Source organism: Arthrobotrys flagrans, assembly GCF_004000055.1.
Source record: "Arthrobotrys flagrans strain CBS H-5679 chromosome Unknown unitig_9, whole genome shotgun sequence".
Classification (NCBI taxonomy): domain Eukaryota; kingdom Fungi; phylum Ascomycota; class Orbiliomycetes; order Orbiliales; family Orbiliaceae; genus Arthrobotrys; species Arthrobotrys flagrans.
The window spans coordinates 2,487,313-2,509,381 of record NW_027137551.1 but is presented as its reverse complement, the minus strand read 5'-3'; the positions used below and the strand labels follow the sequence as shown (position 1 = coordinate 2,509,381).

Sequence of the window (22,069 nt, the reverse complement as noted above, 5' to 3'; positions counted from 1 at the left end):
AGAAAGAGTACAAACCAGACGTTAGGGGCATTATCACAAGTCAATTGTGTGTGTGTGGGGGGGGGCAGTGTATTCAACAAGGAAAATAGAACTGAAGGTTTCGTAGAATCGCTGTGGTTAAACCACCCGAGGTCTCTCGTGGGGATAGAAACTAGCTGTAAGGAATCCGTCCCGCAAGGCGTATATACTAAACGCCGAAAGATTTCACACAAGATGCCCCCCCAAGAACTGTGTCTGAAAAGCAACCGGGGAGATGCAAACGTAAAAGAGATCATACGCAGCACTGCTTTGATGCAGCACGTCATCTAATTTCCTGAAAAAAATAGGCGGCAAGGTCATCTCACATGACCATGGTAAATGAAAATTCAGAGTTGCTCGGTAACGCCGAAGCTTGCGGTTTCGTTACCTTGCTGAAGTGGTGCTGCGAAGCCTTTTCGGGACTCGGTGAATGCTCCACTTCAAAGTTGGCGGGTATCATTTCATGCTTGAACTCATCGCCCCAACCGACACGATGTGCGAGTTCCGTAACGATATCATCGCATTGGTCACCGATAAGTTCCACATCAAATTCTATATGGTGGACGGGCTACGACAAGGGTTAGCACGAGTTCGTGCATGCGCACCAAGGGACCGGATTATACCTCTCGGGAGATGTATATCTGTGGCACGTTCGCAGGCAAGAACGCAGGGACTTCGGACACGGGTGCAACTTTCAAACTCGTTCCAATGCAAATTAGAAGGTCAACCTTGGCTCTGTCGTGGTCAACGATCCGGTGGAAGCGGTCTGGAAGTTGTTCTCCGAAGAAGATGATATCGGGTTTCATGACTCCGATATCAGCTTCCAAGGCCCAGTCCTCCTCGTCGCTGCTGTCGTCATTGTACTTGTTCTTCCTGCTCTTCGGTGCCACAGTACCCCTCTTTCTCTTCTTTCCAACCTGCTGCTTCGCCACCTCCGCCTCGACGCACTTTGGACATTTCGCAATCTTCCCGGCTCGCAAATCGTTGAATATCTCCTCTCCGGAAACCTGGAACTTGCATTTGACGCAAGATGCCGTCGCAAACGATCCGTGGCATTGAACCAGCTTGTCGGGTGAAACGCCAGCCAATTGTTCAATGTTGTCGATGTTCTGGGTGTAATTGCGTAGAAGTTTGCCTTTTCGTTGGAGGAGCTCGATGAAAGCGTGGGTGGGTGAGAATTTGCTGGTGGTCGGAAGGATATCCTTGGCGATGGAATAAAAGATACTGAACACCCATATATCAGCAAGACAGGCTGGAAGATGCACGGAACGCTTGAACATACGAAGGATCCTCCTTGAAGATCTGGATATCGAAGACCTCTTGAGGGTCGCTCAATCCGAGACCTTCGAGACGAGAGTAGAGACCGCTGCCTTTGCTTCTGAAATCCGGAATACCCAAACTTGTAGAGATCTGTCAACCGGTTAGCTCGTACGTCACTACGTTCCAATCGTGAATGATTCAACGTACTCCGGCTCCGGTCAAAACCATAATGTTGCTCGAGCTTTGGATCAACTCGACGACATCATCGACGGAATTGACATGCGACAGCTTCAGCCTCTTCGCCATCTCCCGTTGCATCATGAGCCCCAGCAGAGTGAAATAAGCAGAATCTAGGCTTCCTTCCAGAAATGCCGGCTGCGACGTGTCCGATCAAAATTAGCCCTCAACCCTCATACACGATGCGACGCTCCCTTCTCCCGAATCGTCTATCATACCGGTCGTAGCCCAAAGGCCGTTATGAGCTTCTTGGCGGTAATGGATCCATTCGATACCGTCTGGTCGACGAAAGCCCTGCTTCCGACTCTTCGCAATAGGTCTTTGTAGTACTGACATTCCTCTGGTGTGCAAAATTCAGGGCCTGATCCTGATTCCCAAAACAATTGCGACAAAAAAAATATCAGATATCTCGGACCCGCTCGACGAAATATTATAAAGCATAGAGATTTGCTTACCGTCGTCCGAACCATCCTTCATCTCCGCACCGATCATATCCTCGTACAAGCTCTGGTCCTCCCAATCGCTCGACTCAGCTTCGCTACCCTCGGCCTCTGGAACTCCTTCCGGTTCATCTTCGTCGGTTGAAGACCCCGGATCTTCGTCGGATAGAGCCGATGGCAAACCTCGCAGTTCGGGAGGTAAGAAATCGTCGTCGGCGAATTGGGCGTGCGACATCGCGACGAGGTCCAGTGCCGAAGGGGTGGGTTTGGCCGGCGACTGGCGAATCGACGATTTCGGTGTCAAGGCCGTGCTGTCCATCTCGATTGACAAGCGTAACAAAAGGTAGCGATTTAGAGAAAGGATAAGCCGACCAAAGCGGGATGGTTTCGAGATGGAAAAAGAGAAGAGAAAAAAAGGGAGTCGAGGGAGCGAAGGCCTTTAAAAAAACAGCCGCTGAGAGAAGGGAAAGATGGTAGACGGACGTCGAGAAAGAAGGACCGAAAGCAGGCTGCAGAGGAAGAAGAAGAGAGTGAAATGTTAGACACGGGCCGGGAGTTTGTTCAGTTCAGCAGTATGTGAGTTATAAAATGAGATGTTACCAGGAAACGAGCGAATAAGATTGGGTAGAACGACAAGCAGGAAGAACTGGAGCCGGGATGATTGATGTTGTACCTTTGTCTCGATATGTATGTACACGAGATAGCGGATGCTCTAGAATTGTGGCCCGGCGTCTAATCTCTGATGATGTCAGGAAAGGCAAGAGGAGGAAGGAGGGAAGCGAAAAATAGGATGATGGGATTATGAGGGGCGAGAGAGTCAAGGAAACTAGAAGAGAAGAGACAGAGGCTCGAGGATGGAGAGGGGGGAGAAGAGGCGTAAGAGGTGAGGTTAGGAAGAAATTGGACATAAAATTGCAAAATCCCCAAAGCACAGTTATAATTACCAAGCTAAGAAGTACTCGAGCAATCCCTTTGTTTAGGCCCAACGTTGCATGTACATTTAAATGCACAGGTACGAGCTAGGTAACTACCTAAAGTACTGAACTAGTACACCCTGGATATATACAATCCGGATGGTCCTGCGGTACAGCTCAGGCAAATATCAATCAATCAATCCCAAGCTTACCGGGCCTTGTGAAATGTGAGACAGCGAACCCGCAAGGAAACATGGGCATGGACAGGCCGGCACGAGAAGAGGGAACAGTGCAGAAGCGGCCGGCAAAAAGAATAAGGGTAAAGATAAAAATACGGGAACTCAGACAGGAAGGCGCAAAAGGAGGAGGGTTAAACTGCGTAGGTAACATACCGTGGTCCGGAGGAAAGGCTTGACTTGAGGCTTGAGGCTTATGGGCGTCGGTGAGAGAGAAAGCAACGTATGCGTGTATCCGTTATATCGATCCCGTCCAGGTCGAACGTGGTTCGGAATACGTAACCCGTGCTCTGAATTTAATCTCCAACCGGTTCAGCTGCTAGCGCGCGAGTTGAATGTTCGAGTCCGACGGACAGCTCCCGGAAATTAAGAAAGCCAGAACTCGAGCCGCGGAGATCCAGATCTGATAGCACTCGTGTGTATCATGTTGATATAAATTGTAAAGATTCGATTCAGCGCCCACCAGCGACCGTTAAAAGCTTGTCGCCGAATAGGAACAAACCGCGACCGAGTGCAAGCTTGCTTGGGCCATGCATGTTGCGCTGTCCGCCACAGCCTCCAAACCCATCGCGATGCTTGCTTGGCATCCATCACGCGACTGCCTCGTACTTATTCGAACCGATTACTGCCCGATACAGATTTCCGGGCGTGTGTTACTATCCAGAATAGTGTTAATTGTCCGTTTATCCCACGGACCGTAAATTATTACAAAAACGCTGTTGAAAAGGCCCCGGTTAGATCTATAGATCCCGAGATCCTCAATTTGTACCGATCCGTCAGTACCAAGACCGATTGGCTTGGCTTAGTCATGATATGCTCATCTGTAACATCGTGGATAGCCACGTGAGGTTTTATAAAATAGAACAGATTACACAAGCTTGGTTTATTATCATTCGATCGATTCTAAAATCATACAATCCTATAAAGAGCGTGTAGTGGCCTCCAGATATCGTGGATCCGAGACAACGGTGGGGCCGGGGCCAAGATGAGGTCGTTGTGTTGCCACCGAACCTGCCAAAGCCACCCATCCGAACTTTTTACCCGCGATAAGCGCCAACCGCCGTCCGCCTCAACCTCCACCGGTCATCCCCACCGGCCCAGCTTCCTCAAACCGTTCCATCGGTTCATGCTTCAATGTCGTTCGGCCGTCCTCCAGGACAGCTGACCTTCAATCCCACTCCGTACGATACTTCCATTCCATCCTACAACACTTACATCCTTAACTAACGGAGATTCGATTCCAGTCCGGAGCGAGGATCCTTCCCCCTCGACCACGATGGCGAATGCCAGCCGGTCATGAAAGACTACCTCGCCTGCCTCAAGAAGGTCCGCGGGAACAACGACCCGGAGTGCCGCATGATTGCTAAGGCCTATCTCAAATGCCGAATGGATCAGTACTACACCACACACCCTAACTCTCAAATCACAAACCCACGACTCGTGCAGGCTAACATGTACTTTCTTCCACAGTAATCTCATGGCCAGAGATTCGTTCCAGAATCTTGGATTCCAAGACGAGAAAGATAAAGCCGATACATCATCTGAAAAGTAATGACATATTCATCTTCACTGTACATTTTTACCAAAATTTTGTCTACCGTGTAAAAAGACCACCAAACTCCATTCCGTTATAAATAATATCCAAAAGCAAACCAAAAACAAAAGTGGAGCTGCTTTTTAGGCGCCGTATCTATCTACAATAGTGGTGATAGCGTAGTGACAAACCTCGAAATGCATCGAGGTCAAAAAACAATGCAGAGGGTGACCCTCCTCCTCAAACCGATTACTTCCCCATGACGGGTTTTAACAAACCCGGCGTCTTAACACCCTCTCCATTCTTCCCCAAGGGATCCTCCTTGATCCCCACAGCCTCCAAATTATCCCTATTCTCACTCCAAACCTTCAACAGCTCATTCGACTCCTTCGGCTTAATACTCACATCTGCCGTCCCAACAGTAACATGCATAAACTGGTTCCCGCACTCATGTCCCTTATCGTCCACCAAACTTGCCACGATAGCCATGACCCTGTTATCCCAAACAACCCTCTCGAGCTTGACCTCCAACTCATCCATATCCTTGCCGTCTGGGGTTTCCTGTCGAAGCTTCTCGTAATGGTCCCACAGCTCGGCCTGTTTCTTGAAGTTGACGCGGTGGGCCATGGTGATATGGAAAATTGCCTGAATCCTTCGCGATTTCTTCAATTGTAGGTAGAATTGACTGAACTCTGCCGGCTTCGAGGCAAACGCTTGATCCAGGGCCGTGGTGATGATGGGAGCTCGGAGGCGGACTCCATAGTATTCGACAACCGGCTGCTTTTGCTTCCCTCCGGATGTGGGCCGAACGACCGCCTTCTCCTTTTGAGGTTGCTTCTGGTGAGAAGGTCCAGCGTTGCTAGGGCCACCCGATTTCCCAATGACGTGCTTGAAATCAACCGTGTAGTCGGAAAGGGCCCATTGGTTAGCCTCATCGAGATCGTCAGCAGACGGCATATCTTCACCCAACAGGTAGGGATAGTGCTCGTGCAACTTGGCGACGACCGTCTCCAAATTCTCCCTCGAGTCGGCTAACGGGTCAAGGTCGATGACAAGATCGAATTGGCTATCGGGATCCGATTCGATATCCAACGCCTGGAATCGCTTGATGAACCCTTCCATGATACCGATGATTCCCTGCTTGTCACCGGTTCCGGAATGAATGGTCTGATGATTGTCTCCTCGATCAAAGATACGCTGTTGATTCTTCTCTCTGATCTTCGATACGACGTCTTCTCCAGGCTTGTAGTGGACGTAGTGCAAGGCAACATATTGGACATCTGGATTGTATTTGCCGATATCCTCGAAAAGCTGCTTGCGCTCGCGCTTTTGGTGGTTGTTCCTGTCGGCGATACAGATAGGATGTTCGTTCAGAGCCGTAACGATCGCACCGGCAAAGGCTTGCGGCTTTCCTTTCTTAGCGCTAATGTTGTCGTTCTGAATATGTCCGACACCGAAGAGCTTGACCAAACCGAGGGCAACTGTCGTCTTTCCACATCCGATGGTAGCGATAGGAACCAAGACGAGTGATTTAGCTTTGCCGTCTTCTCCAGACGCCTCTTCGGCCTTGACAATCTCGTGACCGGATGTCCCGATCGAAGCCAAGAACCCGTCCCTCATCGCGATGATGCCGTGGTTGTTTTGGAATGCTTTCCCGATCGCTGGGTCCTTCCGTAGTTGTTCTCTGGCGTATGCAATGTACTTTTCTGTGATTTGCTTGTGTTTCTTGACTCTAGGTTGCCGTCCGGAAATGATGGCCTTGGTAACCTCTCTCCACTGTCGGTACATGAGGTAAGGCTCCTCGAACTTGTATTTGAAGAACCAGTCGTGCCATTCCGGGTCATTGGGTCCATGCCGAGCTTTGCATCGAATGACGAACCCTTCCACGGCCCTTCCATTCCATTCTCCGGACTCTGCCACACCTTCCAGAAACCCCTTCAGCTCCGATACCGTCTCCTTCTCAAAGATTTCAATCTTCTTGAACCCCCAATCGTCCGCAAAAGCGTGCACCTGCGGTCCAGACCAAGTTGCAAAGACGGGGAGGTTCAGGTTGACACCATGAAGGTACAACCCAGCATCATCCCCTTCGTATGCTAAAATATGCTCTTCGAACGAGTCATCACAAAGTTCCGCCACAGCCGTAACATTCGCATTATACAAGAACTTGGCAAATTGGTCCCTCGTCTTGCCTACCTTCTTTAATTGTCGTTCAACCCACGAGTCTCCGACTACAGAGTGGGATGCCGACGCATCGCCTCTAGCACCCGTCGAGTGCTTGCTGCAGACCAACAGAGTGCCATCCGGCAATCCGGAAATAAAAATGATACACCCATTCTCCTTCATCGTAACTTCATACGGCGCCTTCGTATTCTCCTCGATCCACGACCATCTCGTCTGCTCTACCTCGTCGATATTGAAAAACTTATCATAACCTCTGGTTACAATCATACTATTCCCCCCATCGGTCTTAAGCGTAAACAATCCTCTCGCTTTGGTCGGAAGATCCCGCTTTTTATAATCCCAATCCTGGAATTTCCAACTGTGAACGGATAACTTGGAGTTATCAACCTCGTATTCGGATTTTCTGCAGGAGAACGCAGCCTTTTTGCCACGTTTGGAACCATCGGTTAGGGCTTTGACGAGTTCATTGACTTCGTTTTGGTCTTGCTCCTGGTATAAAGCGCCATAACGTTCGGTGACGGACATCTCGGCGTTTTCGAGGTCAAGTGGTACTGGAGATTCTGGTACTTCGCGATCGATCCAACGTAACGATGGAGAGGTGTGTATGAATGATGTATGAGGTAATGGTATACGTCTCGGGTAACGTCCTGCGTGTATGCAATTGGTCAAGGCGGGGTGGTAGTAGTGGCGGTGGCGGTGATAAGTTCTTCGTTTAAATTTCAGACTCGAGATATTATATCGTCCGATTGATAGCTTCGCGAGCTGATGATGCCGATGTGGTAACAATGAACGAAGTCCGAGCAATGGGGGCAGGCGTGATGTAGAATGAAGCAGCATCGTAGACGGTTGTGCTTATCTGATATTTAAATACAACCGGTGAAACAGAGCTGACGCCTCAGGCTTCGACCGTATGACTCCCACCGTACCGCAAGTACTGTTTGAGGTCCGTACCTTTGCCTATCTCAATGCTAGCTTAGAAACGGCTCACCATCAGCGAATACAATGGCAATTGGACTAAAAAAAAATTACAATGCAAAAAGCTCGTACCCTGTGCCTGAACTTTCGAGCCTTCTCTCAGGCTTTGTTCCTGAAATTTGCAGGCCAAATGCGTCATGCTTGTTCGGCGTGGAAGACCTCGAGGTCAACCATGTGTTGTGTTCCCTAAAAAGGTAAGTTTGTTACCTTTCTTGGCATCCCCAAGAATGAGAGGTTCAACGGTGAGTCAACACCATATTCGCTCTGCAGTTCCCCATCAGATTGAGGCACAATGATTCATTCAAGGCGAACTTTTTAGGCGGACAGGAACCGTTTGCATTTCTCTTTCACGAGCTTGGTGCCTTGGTATCTTGCCGGGTGGGAATCTCGCGTCCCCGACCACAGCACCGGGTTTTCATTCTCGCATCTCGGCTTGGATATCAAAGATCCAGGTATCAAAGATCCAGGTATTTTGAGCCTCATCCCGCACCATCACATGCCAGATCCCAAGTCAGTCCACCTGCTCCTCCTTCATCGCTCCCTCCAACTACGAACACCAAATTTTTTTTAAAAAAAAAAAAAAAAAAAAACAGAATTACCAAAACCGGTTTCCCTCTAAATTTCCTCTTTTCTCTGAAAAGGTCGCAAAAAGGTCGAAAAAGTGATGTCGGGCGATCCCATGCAGCGATCCCATGCACGACACGAGCTGCCATTGTGTCAGCGTCATGTATATGCGTGAACATGCAGCTGACCCCGCCTTTTTACCTGCTTTATCGATAGTGAACGACACCGAGCCTATCGAACGCAGCCTTTCGTCTGAACTTTTGGGTTGGACGAAAACGATTGAACATGCTAACATGCACACATTTGGCCCTTTTGCGACACGAATGGTAGGATAATATAACAACGTAAGGCCCTCTTTTTACGAAACTATGATATGTTGGAGATGGTAGATACATTTTGGACGGTATGAATCTACCGAGACACAAAGATAAACCACAGTACCTCTTTATCTCGATCAAGATGGAACTTTTCAACCCTTTCACGACTCCCCAAGGAATATAGCTCGACAATTTGCAAGCTGGGTATTGGATCCGGGCTAACTGGCGGGGTTCCCACCTGCAACCTACCCACACCTGTATGTTTGACAAGCCATTCCAGCTTACCTCATCCCGACCCAAAGCTGCGGCGGAAGGAAATAAGAAGAGACAGGAGCACAGGGGGCCCATCTCCTCGGCATATGAGACGGGTCTGGAATGCCGCTTTTCTAGGTCTCAAACATTTTCTTGGTAAGAGACGTCCTCAGCCCCAACCGGCTACTATTACCCGGCAGATTCGGGATGTTTAGGAAGATAAAAAAAAAAAAAAAAGATATTGTAGAAGACCGAGTAAATTACAGATGAGGAGTATTTCTAAGCTAGACCGGCTGCTAGGCATGTAGTAAGAAGCGAGTGAGCAGATATATCGATGTTACCACCCGCGGAAATAGTATCGACAGAAACCCCGCTCGTCGCAATAGAAAAGAAAGAAGAATTTAGAAGCTAACATTGCGACTTAAGTAAGATCCCAACCCATGATAATATTATACCCCGGGCATGCCATTGCATAGCTCGAGCTCCGTCGCTCTCGCCTCGCTACCAACACAAAGGGTTTAGAAAAAGTGTACTTGCGGCCGTGAGGTCGTCCTTTGGCGCTACGACGTGCATATGCATCTTGATGATCTTGGAAGTAAAAAGTACCACTTTTTCGCCTAGAAAAAAGTTCGGAACGGTTAGCGGCTGGGATCGACGTCCCTTCATGCGCAGCGCTGCGGAGTAAACGTACATACATCTAATTGTTATCTGCATCCTTGGTGCTGTTGCATTTTTTTGGACGTCATTTTGCTTGGAGTTTTGTTTGAATCTTGAACAAAAGACATGACAGGATGGAGGGATTAGAATAGTCTCGGGCCCAGATATTAGAATAGTGAGACCGAGTCGTTACTTTCGTTATATCACCGGTCATCCGCCACACTTTAGTTCGAAGCCAACCTATCATATCCTCACGTTCAAATACTCCCCTGGGGAAGTACTCCTTCGACTCCTAAGAAGTACCTCAGAAGTACCCCTCTTCTTCCTTCTACTCCCCCTTCACATAACTCCTCCCAGCCTTGGGGAAGCCCCATGTCTAATGGTACCCACTCACACCTATCTCCCTTGACACTTCCCCTCCCTTCCGAAAGGAATTCCGCCATAAGCTCGCAAAACAAAAAAAAGGAAGAAAAAAAAGACCAAAAATCTCCTAAAAAAGATCGGACGATCCACATTTCCTTATTCCTCTTCGACATGCCTGCGAACTGCATGCGAAGGAAAAACAGGGAATAGGTCTAGGAGAGAGAGCGTAGTCGTCGATATCGCTCACCCCGGCCCTTTCCTATTCCTGATCCCTAAGCTGGCCTAGCCAGTAGCCGGTATAGCCCTGAATTTCAGCTACCAATAACGAAGCCACCCATGGCCCCAGCTCTCTTCTCAGCTCCCCACCTAGTAATCACTTTACACGCTCCTTCCTCGCTTCCCTCCGCGGGGATATTAAAAAAAAAATTTCCCATAGGAAGGTAAAAAAGAAGCAAACTAGCCACAGCTTATGTTTTGATAATATGACAAAAGCAAGACAAGGGAGGGTGGGCCTTACCACGTCTCGCGGCCTCGTCACGCAGACCCGTTTTTGGATCCTCTTTGGGGCCATATGGTTTACTCCAAGCCTACAATAATGATGTAGACGGTTGACGAGCCTTTCTCCACTTTTCTTCTTGTAAGCTATACCCACCACCCGGAGACGGGCGGATACCTTTTGCGACAGCTATGGCGCTATTTGGGAGCTGTCATATTTGAGAAGCTTGGACTGCGAACACCGCTCACAAATTGTGATGGATATTATAGTTCGGTCTCGAAGTTATAGAATGACGCTAGTAGTGTACTAGCAGCGTATTAATTTCACAAAAATAGATCGGTGCGTTCCATCATCCTTCAGCGCCACTGAAACCCACAGATATCAGACATTTCTCCTTCCTCCTTTCTTTAAGTCTTGGATTCAGAGATCCACACCCGCATGACCCGTGGAAATTTCCTGACTCATAACTTAATGTTGCAGATTTCTTAGCTTGCACATTGAGGAGAAGTTCGGGTTGGTGGCTTGACATTTTGGGTATCGGCATCGTTCGATTCGAATGGTAGCGCACTTTACTTTGTGAAATTCGGTGTTTCTTGTTATATGATATATCGCGATCGAATCGATCTGTCATCACAAGATAAGTTTTACAGAGTTCTGTGCGTGTCGATTATATCCCGAGTAGTCTGAAATGATGCAGCGGTACACATCCAATATAGCTAGAAACCTGTCTATCAGAAGAGAAAAGTAACATCCTAAAATTAACAAAAGACCCGAGCGAAAAGGAGGATCTTCGAAACCCATCATGACGACAGTCCCCTCTTCCGGCTTCCAAAGATCCGTCTAACGTTTACTTTGAATAGCTGAAGTTCGAGTCTGCACGAATGATTGGTTTTCCCCAGAAAGCTGCAGAACCAAGGAGCGTAGGAAAGGACGGAAGCTAAGCCTGAAGAGGTTCATGCAAGACGCAGTTTCCCGTTTGCCTTCGTAATCCGTATGTATGTATCTTAGGCGAGCAAATCAAACGACAAAGCAGAGAGGGGAAGTTCGAGAAGGATGATACCAACCTAGCTTATCCTTTCGCTGCCTGGGGAGTTTGACATGCAGCAAGGCGCATGGGAATCGAAGTCGCCTGTAAGAAAAATACAACGGTCAACGCAAAAAAATATACCCATGCTTCGACCGCCGTCGTCGGTATATTTTTCCAAGTTTTAATTCACAAAAAAATCTCCCGAATATTAATAACTACCTGGAAGCGAATACGATGTCATCCCTTCCACCTGGGTAGCGCTTCACAGAAAAACCTTTAGAAATAGTGATCCGTCATCCGAGCGAAAAGTAACTTTCCATAATCTACATTTAAGAAAGAAGAAAAGATGGTTGGTTGCATGCATGGGAACATGGATGCAGCGACATAAGACATGGTCCACATGTTCTGTTCGAACCGTCTACAGCCCACCCAAGGTCTCCACTTCCACCACCACCATTACCACCGCTACCACAACAACAAAAAAGCCACGAAATGCATATGGTTTGTATAATGTTGGTAGCGGTAGACGTTTGCTAGGACATAGACGAGCATCCCCCCGGTTATTTACGGAGGATTTTCTAGTCTGTGCGTACTGCGGGTCTCCACAGCACAGCTTCAAGGATCTAGGGGATCTATCCCATGTACTTGTAGATGAGATGCCCTTTGCTTTTATTTAATATATTCTTTCTTTGTTGTTTGTACTTTTTTTTTAGTGTGTCATGAAGTACCTCCGTATGAGGATATCATGTGAAGTTCTTTTTTTTGTTTGATTGTATAGTCGATATTGCGACGATGAGGTTGACTGTGCCCGCGACATGATATCGCAAGCGCGAAGTTGCGATTTTATCGATCGGACTTTAGCAAACTCCCATTTCTTGCTTTCGCGATCGATCTATCAAAGCTATTCTTGTCCATATCCGGTAAAACAATTTATAAGCCGTATTCTCCCAAATAGCAAAAAAAACTCCCCATGATCACTACCACCCTATTTCTTACTCATCAAATCTCGTGCCTGACATCCTTAGCTTCCTAAAGACTCCAGTCTTTCAGGAACGAATCAAAGATCCCGTATATTCAAAGGAATAATAACCTGTTTCTTTGTTCATCCTATCAAAAGATCAGTCGAAAAGGTCAAGTGTATATGTGTATGTACGTACGCTCGGGTACCTTACTTCTCTATCTCACATCTCCCATCTTTTCCAAAAGGCCTTTCCAGCCAGCCTTGCATCTTGCAGGAAGCATGCATATGCATCGTGACCACTTCGGTACCTTGTTTTGTGATCTTTTCGTTGCTATGGTTTTAGAGATCGGTTCGATCCGTACCACAAAAAACAGGACTTTTGGATATGATATATATCGTTCTTTCGATGACAGCTAATTCTATGCATATGCGGGTCGCGGGATAGGACGTTGCGCGTACAACGTAAGGCCCAGCTGGACATTACCACTGTGCTTTTCGGATTATCCTGTGATGGCACAGATCTCTGATACACAAGTTTTTCCTTGTCCCTTTCGTAAAAAAGCAGGATCTGAGATGAACACACCCTTGCCATGCCTATCCATGGCACAGCACCCGCAAAATACAAAAGAGTAGATGTTGAAAAACAAAAAGTGGAGCGTGACGCGTTGACGAGGGAGGCGCGGATGGGAGGAAACACTTCTCTGTTCGGATGACTCTTTAGGACCTCCTTGTCCAGGCCGTGGGCGTGGTTATTCATCAAGGAATCTGTGCAACGGTGTTGATATGACGTATCGCTGTGCAGCGGGAAATACAAGCAACCCCGGTGCACGGCGGGAAATGAAACTTCTTGAGTCGTAAAATTGAAGGATTTCATTTCAAAAGCAACTTCAAAGATCTGGTTGACCAAGTAGATTTTACAAAAAAAGATACGGTTAGATTAATAGGAATAATAGTATAAAAAAAAATTGTCAACCTGAATTCCGCAAGCCAGAATAACTAAGCAGAGTGTGCCTACAAGCAAAAAGGAGCTATTACATGAAACCAAAATCGTAAAAAGAGAACCAAACGTAATGGGATATTCCTGTAAAGGCGTATACGTATTGTGCAGCTTATCGTAGACTCCCATCCCCTTGAAAAGTAAAAACAACCACATTGATACAAAGGGAAAATGTAAAAGTTCATAATACGTAGTACATCATAAAGAGCGTGGTAAAAAGTTGGATAAAAAAAAAAAAGTAAAAATACCATATTAGAAGAAACTAAGAGGAGATTAACAAAAAGGTTAGTTCCAGACAAAATCTGCCTGGAGCTTGTTGAAGTGTATCAACAATAAAAGACAAAGAAAGAAGACTGGATAAATAGGGCTGGTAAATTCTCAGAATATTCGCCGATACATTATGCATTCCCTCCCCAAGTACATGTATATAGATCCTTCAACTTCGAAAGAAAAAAAACAAAGAAATGATGTACACCAGATATCGTGGCATCTTGAAAGAAAAAAAAAATCAACCTGTATCCCAAAAATATCAATAACTAGCAGATAGGATAAAAAGAAAACCGCGTAGAAAGAAAGATGAACCGTGTATATTATGCGCCGTACCGTATGAAGAAACAGTTAGGGAGAGTAAAGAAACCAGTTGCTTAAGGAACTTAATTTCTGTCGTTTCTTAGGAGACGTCCATACCGAATTCATCTTCCTCCTTGAAGGCAAGGCTACCGCTCATGTCGGCAGAGCCGGTATTGTGCCAGAATTGCTGGTTGTTGATGGGGAGACCACCGTGGTCGGCCTGTCCGTTGAGAGGGGCACCTGCAAGGTCAGTGAATCCAGGAACGCGGAGTCCAGAACCGTGTCCTCGGGAGTATCTGAATGGCTCGGTGCCAGCAACGCCGCTTTCGACGGCACTGACGAGTTCAGCTTCCATGCGCTTCATTTCGTCGTTTTTGGTGATAGGGAAGGGCTGCCCGAGAGCTTCGAGTTTCTGCTGCATCTCTTTCTCTTGCTTGATCTTTTGGTACAGAGCCCACATCAAATCTTTAGTCCACCCGACGGCCCCGTTGAGAATGTCACCTTTGTTAGGGACCCTGTCCTTCTCTTCAAGAGGGATAGAAAGGGCGGTTGCCCCAACCCCGCTGGCACGTCTTCCGAGACCGCCCGCGAGCATAGACGTAGCTCTCGGGGGACTAGCTCCGTGAAGCCCTGGAGAAAGTGGTGTGTTATTCTGGAGGTGCTTTCGGACCTTCTCGTCCTCGAGACGATGTTGAGGGACGAGGAATGAGAGTTCTTGAATACGTTCGTTAATGTTGTCACGTCGTCGACGTTCGACGAGGTTGTGGGATTCACGTCGTCGTCGTCTCTTGGCTTCTTGGCTTTGCTGGCTCGGGCTCATTCCGTCAACCTTGGTGGGCAGCGAAGCATGCTTGCCGCCGAGGATATCAGAGATTTGACGGTGACCAGCGGATCCTGGCCCCGGAGATGACATTGGGGATTCGATATAGGACAAGGAGGTCGGTGTACCATCCCAGGTGCCAGACAGGGACTTCTGGTGCCCATGTCGGCCCATGTGGGAGTTTTGGATTGGCTGCGCTTGCATGCCTGATTCTGTAGTATTGAGTGAGAGACTGCCCTGCCTGGGGTTGCTAGAACCAGCTCGCTCAATATCGGGTCTTGCCTTACGTTTATTTTTGGCCATCATTATATCATTGAAAGAAGTGCCATGAACATCTGCAGAAGACGACATGATGGTAGGAGATGGATTATAAGAGGATGGAGTGTCTATCTGTTGCGTCTGAATATGATGACGGAACTGGGGAAATCCTCGAACGAATGGCGATTGGATGGGCGCATCCTCTGGGGTATGCGAGTACATGGGATTCATATTGGATGCCAACTGAAGGTTCTGACCTCCCAGACTTGCCGGTAGGTTATCCATATCGTTAGGGTTGAATGCACCTCCCATATGCCCGCCTTGGAACCCGTAGGAGGTTCCAAGGGAATCCAAAAGCTCATCGTCAGTGATGGCGGAGCCGGAAAACTGTTGGATGTTGTTATTGTTGTTGCTGAACATGAGTCCGCTTTGTTGGTTCACGGAGAGCTCGGATGGGTCGATGCCAAAGCCTGCTGAGCCGCCGAAGCCCGAGAAGTCGTTATGGACGAATCGACCGTTCTGCTGGTCGCTATGTTCGTCTTTTATGAAATGCTGAGAGTTTTCCATGTTTGCTGCTGTCTTTTGCGGTTCTGGACCGAGGTCTGCTTCAAAATCAAAAAGAAAAGGATCCGTACGGGTACTTGCGTTTACGCCTGCAAATTATATCGTCAGTATATGCAAGATGCCGTCGAGTCTCGCCTTGCAAGTATCGGGAACGCCTTACTCAATGGCATAGCGAGCCTTTAGGGCGGTAATCTTAGATATATAGGGTTTGAAGTGAGAAGCTTTCAGCCTTGCTGAATGTCGAAGGAAAGCAGGCTTTATATCAAGATATGAAGCCTGTTGAGATGGGGTGGGGTTGTTGCGTGTGTGTTGCGTAGATACTAGGAACCTCCTCGCGGGGTAGTTTAGTCGAAGGAATTGACGATGAAGTCGAAGCGCCCAAGGATTGATTGCTTTAGAAGATGCTGTGTATATATATACCAGGGATAATATGTTGTACGAGCTTGACTAAATGGTCGTGCGGGAAGCGGACAGGCGGTTGGGAAGAGGTTGGATTGGTGTACCGGCGATTGATTGCGAGAGACGGCGATATAGTGAATATTCGAAACGAGTAGGATAGATGAGAAAGTATCCAGAGTGAGAGATAGCTAGGTAGAGAGAGAGGCTCAACAGGACCCGGCGATGGGGGAGGTCGAGGGTACTTTATATATGTCCTCGTCCACGGTAGTGTGCCTACAGAAACACAGCTGACCCGGACATCCTTTCTGTTCAGTGAGACTGGCTCATCCTAACGGGAAGAGCGGTAAGTGTAGTGTAGTTGGTATCCAGGAAAGCAAAGATTAGGATGGGGGGGGGAATGGGGCTGCAGGTGACGGGAGGTCAAGAGGAGGGAGGGACGGAGGTAGGGAAGTAGTAACAGGTCTCTTCCTTTCTCTCGCAGCCCTGCTGTCTCTTTGTAAAAAAAAAAAAGCCCTTAGCTAGTTTATGTGACTGGACTAGTACTAGCACTGGGGGGGGAGTACATGCGACTTCTCGAGACTGGTGGTGTGGGAAGATATTGGCTATTGCCGAAAGATGGGACGAACTCGATTTGAAAAGACAAGGCGGAAACAACCACTACATACTCCATGCACCACCACCACAAGCACTTCACTTTAGAGTTCTCGAGAGGAGTTTTCAGCCAGTCGGAGCGCTCTCACATTCAAGATTTAGGGGGAAAAGAGGGGTGGCTTGCATGTCCGGACAAGGACGAAGACGGGGGACGAGGACGAAGTCTGGAGGAGCACAGCAACTATTAGACATCTATTCATGCAGACATAATACTAACTGCTACTCCGTACAGTAAAACCCATGTCATGTCGTGGCTACTTCCTTAGCATTACCCATGCAAGCAACCGAGGGCGACCTTCTAGCGTTATTCCCCCCAAGGCAAGGCCTCGCAACATTCCACCGTGGGCTGGTTGGGAGGGTGTGCGACCATCCAGGTTCGACGTCAGGGGAGAGGATCGCAAGTATTCACTCCATTTACAGGCAAAAGTACCTCGGAAGTACATTTGTAAGTACCTACCTCTAAGAAAGTTGAAAGAGGAGGGGGAGTCGATGCCTCACTCGGATCTTTTTTCTTCTTTTTCTTTTCTCACTTTCCCCATTGACTTTGCTTCTTTTCTTGCTATTTGTGCGAAGACCGAAGGGTGGTTGATAATAAGGAATTATTATCATCCAAGACTGCTTCCATTATCGGACCCGAATCAAGTCAACTTGTTTTAACATGATCGAAAGCTACCTACTTCTTGCGCACAGTTATCTTGCAACCGTGGCCGCTGATGCTATGAATACGAGTTCGGTCTCCTCAAAACTCAAACAGCTCGGAACCACCCAGCCAGTGGGGGCCTTTCGAAGCTTAAGCGCAGCTTCTCCGTTCTCTGCAGGCCTGCCAACAATCCTAACCAAACACCCAATAGCGAACGGTTCTGGCCGTGGTCAAACGTCATAGGAACCTTGCTTTTGGCTCCGGTCAAAAGATATCTCCCCAGTGCATGTCCCCCCCAGCTCTGCAGCTCTGGCTAGTATTTTGCAGAAGCGCTGTTAGCTATATCATAAATCAGCCACTAACTTGATCCGGCCAATCTTTCGCGAATGTTGAATTCATGAAGTACGTAAAGTCTGGGGGAGCTCGAAGGCACGAGCCGTGTCTGAACTATAATTTATATTTCTTGGACATTTTCTAAACCGGTTTCATCTCGAGACGGAAAGATGTTATTCAATATTGCCGGCTGTCTTCCCAGCTAGCCTTCGGACCAGTCGAGTCGTCGTCGCGCCTGCCTCCTAGATTCTAGCCTTCGCCTCATCGACACTTGAGCTCAGCTCACGGACCAGCTTGATCCGCGCCAAGGTATTAACTAACATGCAGATATGACGAATCTACACATTCTTCGTAAGTACTTAAGTATAAGTAATTAATTATCGCGATGCCGAGTTGCTTTTTCTTCTTTTCTCATTTGCATCGGCCTTCCCAGTCCGTTTTGGCTCTGGAGAATCGAAGCTATCTATGCGAGTTATACTACCTCGCCTTCATTTTGGGGTAGTGCGGCACCCGGACCTGAGCGATGCAAGGGTGGCCAGTGTAAGCATGCAAGCACTTCTATCACAAAAATACCAATTCTTATCATCTCCAAAAATATGATACGGATGAGATGACTTCCATCATCTCTCTTCTTCTTTTTTTCCCCGCAAATTTTTTGCAAATACTTGAAACATTTACGTTTTTTAACCAGACGAAGAAACGTGAACTTTGAGGAGGTGGGAATCCTAAATTACAGTTGACAAGGCTGGAACCCTCAAGGAATCGATATGCTAGCTTCGCCAGGAGATGCAGTAAGAGTGCCGATTCTATATGAGATACAAGGCGCATGGCCAATGCATGGTGTGCACGGAAGCAAAATTATCGAGTTAACACTTTGGCAATTAAATATCTCGTTTCCCGCTATGTTCCGCTTACTGAACTATGGTTTTGAAGCTTCTCAGGCTGCATGCAAGGTATTTGGGATTAAATTTCGCATGTCCGTTCAAAGCTTCGCCTCTTATTCTTTATAATTTACCTGTCATCAGCATTGGTAAAATTACATGGTTCTGTGGATCGAATTTGTAGCCGTAGAGTCACTGGAATCTACCCGGCCCTGGTAGCGGATGTATCATGATATGCATACCCCGCATAGCACTGAATGCAATGGCATTAAATGGCGGGAAGGGATTCTCGAGATGCCTAAAGTCGGTTGTGTGTTGTGGCTGTCGTCTGACCGTTTGACCCTCTAAAATTACCATATCAAGGAAGATTGAGGCTCAAACAACGCCAAGTCGGATCCCCTTTCATCAGCCTTTCGTAGGCGCTTTCGCATCCAGTTACGCAAGCCTACACAAGCTACGACTCGCCTTTGTCTTCTTCCCTTCTACGAATACGCGAATACCATCGCCCACTGTTGCTGCTGCTGGTCTGCAGCATTTATTTCTGCCTAAGATTGTCACCTCGACTTTAGACGTAATAACCGCCTCAAGTCTCCGCATGAGATATAAACCGACCTCCGAAACAATCCACATTATTACTTCCATTTTCCCAACCGAAACTTAAGAGGCTTAACGGCTAAGCTGAAGGAAACATGGCTGCAGAATCACAATTCCGGTCGCAGTGGACGAGCTGGTCGAGGAGAGATGAACCGGTGCGGACTTCGAGGGATACTGGGTTCATGTCGCGTTTGAGTGGTCTGAATCCATTCGGAAACGATGGCTATGTCAGGCTGCCAACGACGAATGCTGATACTCAGCTACCGGCCCGGACAAGAGAAGAGGAGGAGGGTGGGATGTTTGCTAGTATGTGGAACCGAAGTTCTAGGTTGATACTGGGTTTACTGACGGGGCGGTGTCTGTAGTGTCGTATTGGGACCGAATGCTGGGCTTTGCTATCTGCAATCTTGGTGCTGCAGTGTGCTTTGTTATTTGTTTCTTCTTGTTCCCGGCTTTCATCTTCAAGATTCCCAAGTTTGCAGCCTTGTGGGTGTTCCTGTCGCAGCTCGCGTGGGCGTCATACAATCTATTATCTGGTATACTAACTGTTTCTATAGATGGACTGTTGGGTCGCTGCTCTTCTTGAGTTCGTGGGCGATCTTGTATGGCCCGGTGAACTATGCCCGTCATCTGTTGTCATCTGAGCGGTTGCCATTCACTGGAATCTATTTTGGATCCATCGCATTGACATTGTACTTCGCACTCGGGGTATGTGTACCTGGCAATCGACTCTCTTGTGTGCGGAATAGGACACTAACGGATGCAATTTCTTAGTTACACTCGGCTCTTTTCACCATTTTCTCCATGGTGATTCAACTTTGCTCACTACTTTGGTATCTTGTGAGCTATTTCCCAGGCGGGTCCAGTGGACTTCGATTTGCTTCTCAAATAGGGGTCAGGCAGGCAGGCACGTGGTTGAGCGGGTAATGAGAAATTTTAGTGATAACGTGGTAATTATCTGGGAACGATATATCGATATTTAGTTGGGATGACGGGGGCTGTTAGGTTTGCTATATAAAATGGCATTGTACATGTACTTTCATTTTAAACTCTGAACATCGGGTGAATTGGCGAATGGCAAAATTAAAATCATGTTTGTATTTCTGAAGCGAGGTTTGAATTCATACGTAAGGAAGGAAGTATGTGTCGTGTTTGAAGTTTCCTCCGTCTCGTGGTAGTTAAAACCGTATCGATTTATCGCAACCATCATCTACGCGAAACATGCCATGTTATTTGTCCGTTCTACAATGCATATACATAGAAAGTGAAAGTAGCCCATCCCAGCCAGGAATTTCCGGAACCTGCATGAAAACACGTCATCCCGTCGATGTCAAACTCGCCACAGGTTGGGGTATTTTGCAGGAGTTCCAGCCACAAAAAGTTTGGTATCAATGAGGGAACCCTTGCTTGGGCTTAAGACGATTTCAGTAACCCCACTCAACGCGGGATGATCGGGCGAGGGGTAGCCCCGAAAGAGGTCCAGCAGATGAGGGGTAAAAAAGTAAACGCTCAAAATCTAAAAAAAATAAAAAATTCCAATTGTTCTAGCGCGAGCGAGGGAGACTAGTGAAGGCGCTCTTCTCTTTTGTAGGTCCAAGAGTCGAAGCTTGTCACAATCACGTTTCTTTGACAAATGAAAACAGACGGAATGGACAAAAGTAGGGGATAAACCAGGCCAGGTCGGAAAGATAAGGAAGCATCCAACGTGCATTAGGCCTGTTCTCGTTCAGAGAACAGTCATGTTAGAGTTTTCTTCATGCTGGGAAAATAAAAAAAATAAAAAAATGGCGCCAATGTCAATATATCCCACGGCAAGTGCACAATGCACGGCAGACCGTGAAATTTCTCCCGATCATCCGAATTGATAGTTGAGCAGGAGGACGACTTTGCCGGCCTGTGCAAATTTCCGTACCGCGGACGGAATGGCTTTATTTCTATGGCAGCGTAATTACCATTTGGCCGACCACGGCGGGTAACTTAATCAGACAACCTATTCGAGCGTAGTCTGGTTCTGCAGGTGCACGACATGATTCCCGGCAGGCTCGATTGACATGAGATACCTATGTTAAGGTCTTGCGGACAGCACCGGATTGCCCTTTGATCTTTGAAAGGAAGGAATATTGCAATTGATTGCAATTGACTGCAGGTGTTTGCGAGCTGTCGAGGACTAGAGGTAATTACTAGGCCATAGACAGTCCCAGCCACCAGGGCACGCTACAAGCGACAGGTAATCCCGAGGCATCGCATTGGCATCTCTCATTCATATTTCCTAAGAAGTATGTATGTAGTGCATACCACACATCCTGCTCGATCCTCGTTAGCTCTCTTTTAGGACGACGGCCGAACCAGCCAAAATTTTTTCGCCAAAAAACCCGCACACACAGAAAACAAAATTGTATAAAAAAATATAGGTATATTGGAGATTCACTAGAGCCAAAAAGAAGAGAAAAAGGGGGGCGAGTGCATACAGACCGTGATATTTTCTTCTGTGACTTCTAAGCTGTGACTTCTCCATCGTTCCGAATCCAAAGAGACCATTCTCGATCGTAGCCTTGCGGTGGTTGTTTGTGGGTCACAGCTGTTTGCGTTGCAGCTCTGCCCTGCCGGTTTGTGGGCGTCCATTTTTCAAATAATTTCTTTCTTCCTAACTTTGACCTCCATCCATCCTCCCACCAAACTCCACCATCATCTCTTTGTCGTCTACCACCCATCTCCACAATCGTCACCCTCCAAGTCCGCCTTACTCTTTGCTTCATCGGCCGACTCGCTTCTGACCCGTCCTGTCATCTGTACGTCTGCATTTCTGCTTTCGGCTGCTTTCAATCAACCGCCGATTGCTGACTGTCCCGAATTGATTGATAACTGGAGCAGCTGTTGAGACTTCCTCTTACAAGTTGCACAGTATCCAACTCTCCTCTGTTTGACGAACC

The 22,069-nt window shown here is 47.6% G+C and overlaps 5 protein-coding genes across 10 annotated transcripts; 2 read left to right on the top strand and 3 right to left on the bottom strand.

Annotated features, from left to right (window-relative positions):
* Nucleotides 1–340: 340 nt before the first annotated feature.
* DFL_006077 (uncharacterized protein) lies at nucleotides 341–2,274 on the bottom strand (the record flags this gene model as incomplete). 2 transcript variants are annotated; one of them, XM_067635438.1, is made up of 6 exons in its annotated part: nucleotides 341–586; nucleotides 642–1,242; nucleotides 1,301–1,428; nucleotides 1,486–1,653; nucleotides 1,734–1,882; nucleotides 1,971–2,274. In XM_067635438.1, the coding sequence occupies 6 exons, from the start codon at nucleotides 2,272–2,274 to the stop codon at nucleotides 341–343; spliced, it is 1,596 nt and encodes a 531-aa protein (XP_067489869.1). The 2 variants fall into 2 exon arrangements, with proteins under 2 accessions (XP_067489869.1, XP_067489868.1); XM_067635437.1 differs by having other exon boundaries at nucleotides 1,734–1,876.
* A 1,965-nt stretch (nucleotides 2,275–4,239) lies between these two features.
* Nucleotides 4,240–4,657, top strand: DFL_006076 (uncharacterized protein; the record flags this gene model as incomplete). Its single annotated transcript, XM_067635436.1, has 3 exons — nucleotides 4,240–4,286; nucleotides 4,350–4,499; nucleotides 4,576–4,657. The coding sequence occupies 3 exons, from the start codon at nucleotides 4,240–4,242 to the stop codon at nucleotides 4,655–4,657; spliced, it is 279 nt and encodes a 92-aa protein (XP_067489867.1).
* A 231-nt stretch (nucleotides 4,658–4,888) lies between these two features.
* On the bottom strand, nucleotides 4,889–7,345 carry DFL_006075 (uncharacterized protein; the record flags this gene model as incomplete). 5 transcript variants are annotated; one of them, XM_067635434.1, is made up of 2 exons in its annotated part: nucleotides 4,983–4,988; nucleotides 5,045–7,345. In XM_067635434.1, 2 exons carry the CDS (start codon nucleotides 7,343–7,345, stop codon nucleotides 4,983–4,985), a joined length of 2,307 nt encoding a protein of 768 aa, XP_067489865.1. The 5 variants fall into 5 exon arrangements, with proteins under 5 accessions (XP_067489864.1, XP_067489862.1, XP_067489863.1 ...); XM_067635435.1 differs by lacking the exon at nucleotides 4,983–4,988 and adding an exon at nucleotides 4,995–4,997; XM_067635433.1 differs by having other exon boundaries at nucleotides 4,889–7,345.
* Nucleotides 7,346–13,937: 6,592 nt separating this feature from the next.
* Nucleotides 13,938–15,811, bottom strand: DFL_006074 (uncharacterized protein; the record flags this gene model as incomplete). The annotated part of the gene is made up of 4 exons (XM_067635430.1): nucleotides 13,938–13,942; nucleotides 14,117–15,031; nucleotides 15,107–15,730; nucleotides 15,802–15,811. The coding sequence occupies 4 exons, from the start codon at nucleotides 15,809–15,811 to the stop codon at nucleotides 13,938–13,940; spliced, it is 1,554 nt and encodes a 517-aa protein (XP_067489861.1).
* Nucleotides 15,812–19,234: 3,423 nt separating this feature from the next.
* Nucleotides 19,235–20,066, top strand: DFL_006073 (uncharacterized protein; the record flags this gene model as incomplete). Its single annotated transcript, XM_067635429.1, has 4 exons — nucleotides 19,235–19,445; nucleotides 19,505–19,625; nucleotides 19,697–19,847; nucleotides 19,914–20,066. The coding sequence occupies 4 exons, from the start codon at nucleotides 19,235–19,237 to the stop codon at nucleotides 20,064–20,066; spliced, it is 636 nt and encodes a 211-aa protein (XP_067489860.1).
* Nucleotides 20,067–22,069: the final 2,003 nt, after the last annotated feature.